The 10256-nt window shown below is 35.5% G+C and overlaps 2 protein-coding genes across 2 annotated transcripts; both read left to right on the plus strand.

Annotated features, from left to right (window-relative positions):
- The first annotated feature begins 612 nt into the window (after window positions 1-612).
- On the plus strand, window positions 613-1701 carry LOC131663656 (DNA replication complex GINS protein PSF1-like). The gene is made up of 4 exons (XM_058934170.1): window positions 613-793; window positions 870-934; window positions 1004-1301; window positions 1372-1701. The coding sequence occupies exons 1-4, from the start codon at window positions 716-718 to the stop codon at window positions 1516-1518; spliced, it is 588 nt and encodes a 195-aa protein (XP_058790153.1). The 5' UTR covers window positions 613-715; the 3' UTR covers window positions 1519-1701.
- An 807-nt stretch (window positions 1702-2508) lies between these two features.
- Window positions 2509-9535, plus strand: LOC131663655 (NF-kappa-B inhibitor cactus-like). The gene is made up of 3 exons (XM_058934169.1): window positions 2509-3175; window positions 3353-3696; window positions 7599-9535. Exons 1-3 carry the CDS (start codon window positions 2796-2798, stop codon window positions 7955-7957), a joined length of 1083 nt encoding a protein of 360 aa, XP_058790152.1. The 5' UTR covers window positions 2509-2795; the 3' UTR covers window positions 7958-9535.
- Window positions 9536-10256: the final 721 nt, after the last annotated feature.

Here is a 10256-nt window from a genome sequence, read left to right on the forward strand (position 1 = left end):
CATTGGCAAAAATCATGATCTCAGCTCATAGAATGTCCTAACTGGAACGTCCTACGGTCGTAGCATGGAATGTCCCATAATTGTGCTACTTTAACAAAAAATCGAATTTTTTTGAAACGCATTACTTTTGTGAAAAATAAATTGCATCCATTTTTAACAATTTTCGAATTCGTTTTTTTAATTATACTATTGTGACTTAAGCAGATGACGTAGTACGTAGTCACAGGAACCAGTATGTTATACGTAGATATACAGAAGAATACACAGTTACCGATATTTCAGTAGATTTCGTTATTCTCTTTCAATTTTGAATATGTTGTAAGCATTAGCCCTCTTTTCTTAAGTACTTTCGAAAAGGCACTAGGTTAGATATTTAAAACAAGTAAAAATGAATGCGAAAATTACGAAATTTACAAGGTATATTCCTGTAATGTACTTCGTTATCATCCTCGCTCTTTGAATAAATTAATTACCGGTAGGCGATATAGATTGAATCAATGTTACCGACCATTATCGACGATCGATAGCTGCGTAATCTTGGTGCTATGCGAAAAGTTATATGATAATAAAAACGAGAATTTTTGCCCTTAGACGTAACATAACCTTAGAGAATTCGAGGTGATCTGATCTCGAGTACAAACCGTTTTCTTCAATACAAGCGCAACTATAACAATTTGTCTTTGCTTATAGAAGATTATTCAAAAAATATATAAAGATGACAACAATGTTCGCAAAGGAAGCTGTCAAATTGATACATGAATTAGATCAATCGGATGAGATCAAACCGTTCAATGTATGTAATAACTTTTTGAAATTTTTGTTTATTTTCTGTGAGTATGTAAGTGTGTGTTTAATATTATTCATTTTAGGAAGCAATATTTCGCACAGCATTGGAAGAGATTCATACATTGTATAATGAAAATCAGAAAGACGCGTAAGGCAACAAGATAATAAATCATAATTATCTTTTCCAAAATTGACCAATATAAAATATACATTTTAGAAATGAATTGATAGAAAATAGAGATATAAAAAACACATTGGTGGTAAGACATCATGCAATGATGAGGAATAAACGTTGTTTATTGGCATATCTTTATCATAGAATTAGGAGATTAAGGAATATTAGGTGGGAATTAGGTAGTATAATACCAGAAGAAATAACTAAGAATTTATTACCAGCTGAAACTGCATGGTTTCAAACATACAACAAATCTCTAGCTATGTATATGAAGTCTATTGGAAAGGATGGTCTTAATATTATGAATGATTTCAAACCCCCAAAATCATTATTTGTTGAGGTAATATCTTTTTTATAATTCAGCAATTAAGATATCATATATTTGTTAATTTATATTTCATTATATGCAGGTGCGATGTGTCAAAGACTATGGTAAATTCGAACTTGATGATGGGCAAACTGTAAATTTAAAAGAAAACACATATCATTTATTACCAAGATCAGAATGTGAAATACTAATCAGACAAGGAATACTTGAGCATGTTATTCCTTCTTGAATAACAGTAATTTTGGTACAATAAAAGTTATTGAAATTTTGTATTCATATGGAGGCATTAGTTCCAAAAATTTATTTTTGTATAATTCAAAAGTTGTGATAAATAAAAAATTCAAAATAAAACTTTCCTTTGAAATGATTAATTTCTTGAGCATTCAGAGTTTGGATACTTAGCTACTTTTAATATTTTAAGGGTATAAAATATTTATGTGATGAAGATATATAAATATACGTTGTTTTTTATTTAGAAGTATTTGTATTCAATATAATGAATGTTATAGTTACAAAAATTCCCCAAGTTAGTTATGTTATGTTTATCAAATAAATAATTGCAAATTAATAATTGATAAGATTATAACTTTCTTTGAATTTCAAAACATTTCATTATGTTTACATTGCTATAATAAATAAGATATTCATTAAAACAAAACTTCTTTCATTTAAATCAATTAAGTCTCCGTTGAAGTAGATCTCATGCAATTTCTTTTTCTCCATCCTATTCACTCTGCTAATTATTTTTTTATGGTAAAATTACAAGTATGAATAAGGTGAAAATTTCGATTCAAACTGAAATAATGGTTTTGGCGATACATGAGCAGTATAATTTTTTTAGAACCTTCAGTTTTTTAAGAAAAATTCCCGAACCGTAAGTGACGTCGTACCTATATTAATTCGTCACCGCGTAAGCTTAGTTTAATGTGGAGAAAATTTTAAGAGAGATCAGTTGTAAAAAACCTCAACTAGGTATGTCAGCATTCAGCCGTAGCGGTAAGTATAGCGCTAGCTGGTTATGCGTATGGCCTTCGGCGGTTCGAAGCGCGCTTACTCTTGAAAAATTTCCGCATACGCCGCTAGAGGGTCGAGAACGTTGCAGACAAGAAAAAGACAGACGTCCGAAAGAGAGAGATGCCGATAAAAAGTTTCCCGATCTCGCGCGATAATGGATATTCTTTCGCTGCCGCACCACGCGAACTTTCAGTCGCGAGTTAAAACTTGTACGAGTAACATCTCGTTAGATGTTGCAGCAAGTTTACAAGTTTTTTTCTTATTTAGTTTTTTGTATCATGGAATGACATTTGTTAGCGACAGTGACATTTATTTTACCGTAAAATTTTGCGCGGGGAGATTATTTGCTTGTTTAAATTGGTAGCATAATTCGAAATTTACGTTAAATATCATACGTAATTTTTCAATTTTCGGAATTAGCTTGGAAATCTTGCGGTTTAAAATACATCGAATTTACCGTTGTTACGGAAAAAAGTAAATAAAAGACAAAAGATGTGGCAACAACAACCAACTCAAAAATTTGATAACTTAGATAAATGCTGCATGGAATCTGGAACTAGTGATTCTGGTTTTCTCTCCTGCAGCAACTCTGCCCTCAATAGTTGCACTTCTGAATTTGACTCAAATTCCATGGATTGTTCATCAGTTATGAAGAACTCCAAAAATGAAATGGATTTTAATATTAATGATAGTTTTAATCAATTGTCACTTGATGTAGTGCCTTTGAATCCTCTTCAGTCTACCAAAGGATGCTTAGAAACCAAATCAGAATCAGATTCTGGAATAATATCCTTGAATACAAGTTCAGGACACAATGGTGATGATCAAGAACCTTGGCAATTGTACTACACTCAAAATGAGGATGGAGATACGTGAGTACAACATTCAATTCTTTTTCAAAAATCAAAAGTCATTTAAAGTCTTTTTGTATTATTAAGATTTTTTAAAAGTATTTATTATTTTCACAATTTCAACAATTTTTTTTTTATTTTTCAACAATTGTCTTTAATTTGAAATTAATAAATTCTCTGAAATTTTATCAATTCCAGACTTTTACATGTAGCAATTATTCAGGGCTTCATAGAGGCTTCATTGAGTTTAATCAGCATATCTCCTCACCCATGCCTCTTGGATATCTTAAATGATGATATACAAACAGCCCTACATCTTGCAGTAATGACTAATCAACCAGAAATTGTAAGAAAACTTGTTCTTGCTGGAGCAGATATCTCCATCAGAAATCATCAGGGTAATACTGCTCTTCACTTAGCATGTATTTCTGGAGACTTGGCATGTACCAAAGCTTTGACTGAGCCGTATGCAGAAAACAAAAGGAACTTTTCATCAAAGAAACTGTCTTTACCTCAAATTTTGGAGCTGAGAAACTACAATGGTAAGTTCAATTCTCCATGCTATTTTGAATTGCAAATTTGAATTTACTACGAAGTTGTGATGGTTGCTGATTCTTATCTGTGACACAAATCAACAAAATTTATTTTAAAATTAATGAAACAAATATTATACTTATTTCTGTGACATAGAATAAAGGATAAGTAATCATTTTGTTTTACGGGTTTTCCGTTTGTTCGTGTGGCCTAAAATAACCTCGAGTGAAATTGAATTTTTGGTAAACCCGAAAACAAAAGTGACGCTATCAGACACCGTGTCTTGACCTACAAAGTATTTTGTGAAAAAAAACCGTTGAATTAATATCTAGTCTGAAGCTTAATAAATTTACCTTAAACTTGTACATGAATAAACTTACGCAAGCGTATTGGTGATTAGATTTTCGTAGGTGTTAAATTTTTAAGCTTTCGTTTTTTTTCCTTAAAAAGTTTGAATGAATATTTCGAAATCTCATAATCGATTCCAGGATAATCGACGTTACAGCAATATAGACCCTAATTTTTTTCCTCTACTGCTCACTGGCCTTTCACAATTGATTCATTAATTTATTTATTTATTTACTAATCAAATTTTATATTCGGCAAACTTACAAAAAAAAGTACACGTATATAGTTACCTGTACGTAAGAGGATTTACATTACATAAAATAAAATAAAATAAAATAAATAATTAAATAATACAATAATACACCAGAAAAAAACTTTGTTCACATTAACAATTCATTATTTTGCATTACATTTATCTCCACCTTTCATTAAGCTGTCGAATTTTTTAAATATTTTAGCAGCAACGAATTGGTGTTTTCGCAAAGTAAGAGCTAGTTTTTTGTAGTTCTCCATTACGGCTTCAAATATGAAATGTTCTTTTATAAATAGTGGTAGTGTTAGGTCACTGTAGATTTTCTAAGTATAGTGTTGATTAATCTAGTCTGTATTGTTTGGATACTGTTCAAAGTATAGTCATTCGCTCCTCCCCAAGCAATAATACCGTACGTGGCGCATAATAGATTGTGATCAGTACGATTAAGCAATTCATATGTTTAAAAAACTGCTATCAATTCACTTTTAAGATACGGCGGTAATTGGTGTGCATAACTGCACTTTATCGTCTTGTTTTTTTTTCTTTCGAGTACACGATTCACGAGAGTTCGCGAATCGCGACGAAAACGCGACACCTCCGGAGCACATTGTTAACACTCAATTTGCGTGTGCATGCAACGTTGACAATACTGTAAAAAACACAATCAAGTCGAAATGATTTTCCCATTGAGCGCTACGTCATTCGTCAAGACGCTCTTTATGTCCTTGCTATATCTGCAAATATCGCGTTGCGCCCGCAAGGTCAATGAACGCGATCGAGGGTTTTTTTTTTCTGTTTCTTTGGCGTGTGAAATATCGCATACGTAGAGCGCCGTGGGAACGCCTTTATAAAGCTGCAGTATGACGGAAGCGAGCCGGGAGCTGCCGTTATTTGTCGATCAAATCAATCAGTCGTAAGCTATCCATTCAACGTACTCGTGCGTTCCATCTATTGACTCGCGAAAATTATACAGCGAACCTCGCGCATTTCCGTCGGCGTCTCACGCGATTAAACGACAAAGAAGAGGTAGATGATGATGGGCTGAGTATAATAAGTTACGATTCTTTACGATCGTCGCTAATTCGAAACTCGTTATTGTCGCCTGATGTAATGAGGCGTCAAGAGGTGTCTATGCATTATTCGCGTGTGAAAAAACAAACGTGGAAAAAGGCAATAATAAAAAAAAAAGCGTTGTCCCGTATTCATTTAATGACCCTCGCCGCGAACACTTTTACTTTTTCTTTGCCGGCGCTTTCTCTCAGTTTCGGCTAGCTTCTGATACATGTCCTTGGTCTTGAGATCCAAGCTACACCGCTATTCGCTAGTCTCGTGAGCCGCATCGGCAGCGCGTCTGCACTTTGGCAAGCACGAGGAGGAAGAAAATGCTTCGATTTTATTTTCGCGAGCTTCCTGTACTTTGACGCTTCTCGATTTTTACGTGGCTTTCTTTCCTTTTGCATGGACAGGTTCGTTTCTTCGTTGGCTGGCCGCGCTTTCCGTCGGATATTTTCTCAGGTTGCTTGCTGCCGCTAAAAAAACCGTCCGCCACTTGACCATTCCCGTTGCCGAACTCGCCGTCGGGCCACTCGCAGCTATGTGATGTATAAACACGTTATTTATGCGCTGCGTGTTATTTGCACGTTAATGCAGCTTACGAGAGGATAATTTTTTAATGAAAACGTTCATCATCCCAAGTGAGTCATTGATCAATTAATGCATTAGCTAGAGGTAGTTACGTTATGATTTCAGTAGTAGCTCTTCGTTAAATATAATTAAGTTGGGTATCCATATTTTGCAATATTACAGTTCAGTGATATCTCACCGATTTAAAAATGAGATAGTTTCATTCGGCATTTTCTTAATTTTGAATTTTGAAGTAACTTTGGTATGATAAACTTGATACTTCTTTTACTACAATTTTGGTGAAGCATTTGTGCCACGGTATTAGGTCGATAAAATCCATATGCTAAAGAAAAACAAAAATACCAGCCACGAATTGAAGTTGATTCATCATCTCTATACACGCAAGGTTATCGATTATTTGTGTTGGCAGTAAGAAAATCAATGTTCGCGCATTCAGCGCGAAAATAACTGCATGTGTCAAAGTCAAGGGGGTTTGAAAATCCATAACGATCAAAGCAGCGTCTGGGCAGAGGCGCGCGACAAAAAGATTCGGAGAAAATCGATTTGAAATATATAAGAGGCAGCTGTTATGTATGGGTCTTTCGTGCGCTCGGCCAAGAGAGCGAGAAACGGATCAAACTTGAACGAGCTCTTTGGAATTCCCCAAGTTATATGCGCGCCGTTCGAAAGTTGATCGCACACGGCCTAATCGCGTGAATGACATCATAAAATCATTCGAGTTGCGATGTGATTTTTTGTAAAAAAAAAAGAACTTTTCCTTGCCTCCGTTTTTAATCGATCACCTCGAGAACAATCTCAAGACAATCGATCGGCTAATTGCACATCTGCTGCTCGACGAAAGCCGCCGAGATAACGTTATTTAATCTTGGGCTTAATAAAAAAAAAGTACCGAACTGAATCGGATAACAAATGCTTTAGCAAACAAATGACGCCGCATGCAGAGTATATGTGCAGAATACTTGGCGTTACGAAACGTTTAGCTGTGCAGCTTTCGTACAATGTCGCGCAGGTCGCGCCATTATAACCAAATTATACGCGCGAAGAGAACGGGGATACGCGATACGCGCGGTGCCGCCGCGCGGAGTGATATATACGCGAAAAAGATAAAAATTCTCGGGAATCCCAGAAAAGGTGGAGAGAACGCCTGGAAATCTACTTTTTTCAAAGCTAACTACGTTTCGCTTGTGTAAATAAAGTGGTGATGTCAGCCTTGACATTACAAAAACCTAATTAATATTTTTTGTTTCCCCTCGCAATGGCCACACTTCAAAATCGACCTGTCCGTAGGAAAACTACCCGCTCTTTCGCTAGGCTCGACTTCTCTTCGCTATTAATGAAAATTCTTCCAAAGGCGATGTGAGTGATAAATTTTTAACGTCGCGTTCAATGATTATTGTCGCATCTGAAGAAATAGTCCCACGATATCACTTCATATACAAATGATGTCCAATCGCGCTAATGCACGTAGGGTTCGTAGTTGACGAAACGCACATTCAAAAAGTCCAATGTTGCCTTATGAATGCTTTTACTGATGCAATATAAAGAATGACTTATCAACGCACCGAAAATTTCCCATTACGCAGTTCCACGAAAAAAAAAAAGAGAAAAAGAAAAGACAAGCTCTATGCGAAACGTTATAAAGAGAATCATATCTTGTGGTTGCAGGACAAACGTGTGTCCACATCGCTGCATCCAAGGACCAATTGCATCTAGTCAGAATTTTGATCGACGCCGGTGCAGATCTCGAGGCTCAAGAATACTTGGCCGGTCGCACAGCCTTGCATCTCGCCTTGGAGTACGGTTGCGGGAATGTCGTCTCGTTCCTCATCCGCGAGTGCAGATTAAGCTTCGATGCCGTCACTTATGCCGGTTACACAGCCTACGACATTGCCAGTTGCATCGACGAGAGTCTAGCGAAGGAATTGGTCAGGTATGGCGCTATACCGTCGCAGCACGTCACTCGGGAGAGCCAAGAGTATGGCCAGACGATGGCGCCGATTTTCGCGACCGCCTGCGGCGTTTAACGTCGATCCAACTTTTGTTATAGATACACAATGTGCTTACTCGGCCAGATAGCTGCCCCCGCGCGCGTTATTGATTTGTTTTTCCCGTTTCGCGGACCTCTCGAGATTTTATGTAGTATTTACTTAGATCGCGAAAGATAAGCTTTGGATTTTTCAATCGAAAATCAAATTGTGTGCATGCGTGCGTGCGACAATATAGTTTTAGACCAAGTTGACTAATGTTTACAAATCTCGTTGCGTATGCAAATGAAATCGGTCGCGAAAGATTTACATTTTGCGCGCGAGCTTGCAAGACTCACTCGCTTAACAGGCTTCGAAGAGGTGAACGTGTGCGCAATGTTTATTGTCTAATTAGCATTATACGTTTAGTAAATAATAAATTTTTAAGTTTAACGCTAAACTATTCCAAAGTCCACGTGGCTTTCGGCAACAATTACTGAATTTTTCTTTTGGTCGCCTTACGAGCGTTGGAAAAGATACCGCATTATAACGGATCATTATTGAAAACGTGGTGAAACCCCTTTGGTGAATGAGCGCATGTAGTCCTTATAAAATATGTTCGTTTCAAGGCACACGTATATAGATATGTCGAATTTGCGTGCTTTTTTTTCTGCCTCTATCCGCATTAAAGCCGGACCTAGTCTACGTCATAATTATTTATAAGCATCGTAGAAAACGTTCAAAGAGATACATGATGACTCTCGTAACGCTCTCGCCATTATTCCATTGCTATTAGAATGACTGTTGTATGAAAATATTACAATATTTACATTGATAATTCGTTTTATAAATCCTTAAGACCAATTGGCTAATGCGTATTTATGATCGTATTTGTAAAAATAAATTTATTTATCTGTCGTTCGAGCCTAAAGAAGAAGTCCATGATTATCTATTACACACATTCGAAAAATTCGTTTTCTCTTATATTGCGCATGGTACTTGAGCGAATAAATGTGCGAACGTAACGTATTTAGTCATTAAAAGTATCGGTACCAGAGCGAAAACATACCATAGGTAGCTATTTACAGTGTGCGTATAATAGATAGATTGTTTACCTTAGCAGTACTCTTCTTGATGAATATTATTATCATTTAACAAGGATAATATTCATTAACAGGATTAGGTTATACAATATTTTGAACGAGAAGCATAATATTCTTCAGTTTCTCATACAGTGGACTAAAAATAAATACTGACACCTAACACATTTTCATTTTAAGAGTTTTGATGAGAAAAAATGATAAAATCATAACAAGAAACCAGCGACAGTGGCTTAATTGGTATACTGTATTTAGAGAAAAACTCTGTAACCGTTTATAATTTATGTCTTTACAACAGTCTGACTCGAATATGTTAACTATTTTGGAGTATGGCTTCATCATGAAAGTCCAAATGTAAAATAGCTTTAATCATGTCTATATAAACAAAGTACTGAATAATATTTAGTCAATTTTATTTTAAAAACGACTGTACATATATGTAAATACGATTTTTTTTATGCTAGCCATTATAACTATAGTGAATATTGCAGTAACAAGAATATGGATTTATTAAAAAACTGTGAAATAAATTTTTGAACTATCAATAAGATTTAATCATTGTGAAATCCAAAATACTCACAATCATTGTTGCGAATAATAAATTGGCGAACCTATTTCTCATTGCAGTATTTATGTAAAAATATTTAAAAAGAAAAAAGTGAAAGAGATCACGAAGGTTCCTCTAGGATTCCTAATAATAAATTCTTTCCTTTTTTTCTATAAAATCAGAAATAAATGACTCGTCAATATTGTCGCGTACGTGTAATTATCGTATAGCGTAACAATAGTCAAAGACGTGGAGATAAAGAATCGTGTGTCGTGCGTGGTATTCTAACTATCGGAAATACCCAACTAGTTCGTAACAATGGAAAAACCTATATATCAGGTTGCGCCTATTACACTCTCCGTATTGCTTTTCAATCTAGTTTCCTGTGATGAGCAACGCGATGCAACGCATGTACGTGGCCACATCGACGCATCAATGTTTATAAACTGCAAGTGAGATAAGCGATACATAGAAATATGATGCGTCTCCTCATTGTTCACTTAGAAGATAATTTTTATAGGCTTGTCATGAATTACAAGCTTTTATCAATCAAACTTATTCTTACCCGATTACTCTAGTTGCGTAGATCGATCAATATTCGTACTTATTTCAAAGAAATATAATTTTTCATGATGCCAAGAGAAAACATCTCTTTGCTCCTTCTAAGTGAGTTCGCCTAGCGACGAAAGGGATCACCCAGGAAACCGGTTCT

This window comes from Phymastichus coffea, unplaced genomic scaffold (genome assembly GCF_024137745.1).
Source record: "Phymastichus coffea isolate CEN01 unplaced genomic scaffold, Cenicafe_Pcof_1.1 PCOF00036, whole genome shotgun sequence".
In the NCBI taxonomy this organism is placed as follows: domain Eukaryota; kingdom Metazoa; phylum Arthropoda; class Insecta; order Hymenoptera; family Eulophidae; genus Phymastichus; species Phymastichus coffea.

What these genes read in the sequence shown, in the direction of transcription:
- LOC131663655 (XM_058934169.1), top strand. Translation starts at nt 2,796, where the DNA reads ATGTGGCAACAACAACCAACTCAAAAATTTGATAACTTAGATAAATGC. An exon ending in CAAAATGAGGATGGAGATAC is followed by an intron (nt 3,176 to 3,352) that starts GTGAGTACAACA and finishes TATCAATTCCAG; the next exon opens with ACTTTTACATGTAGCAATTA. An exon ending in GGAGCTGAGAAACTACAATG is followed by an intron (nt 3,697 to 7,598) that starts GTAAGTTCAATT and finishes TTGTGGTTGCAG; the next exon opens with GACAAACGTGTGTCCACATC.
- LOC131663656 (XM_058934170.1), top strand. Translation starts at nt 716, where the DNA reads ATGACAACAATGTTCGCAAAGGAAGCTGTCAAATTGATACATGAATTA. An exon ending in AATGAAAATCAGAAAGACGC is followed by an intron (nt 935 to 1,003) that starts GTAAGGCAACAA and finishes TATACATTTTAG; the next exon opens with AAATGAATTGATAGAAAATA. An exon ending in CAAAATCATTATTTGTTGAG is followed by an intron (nt 1,302 to 1,371) that starts GTAATATCTTTT and finishes CATTATATGCAG; the next exon opens with GTGCGATGTGTCAAAGACTA.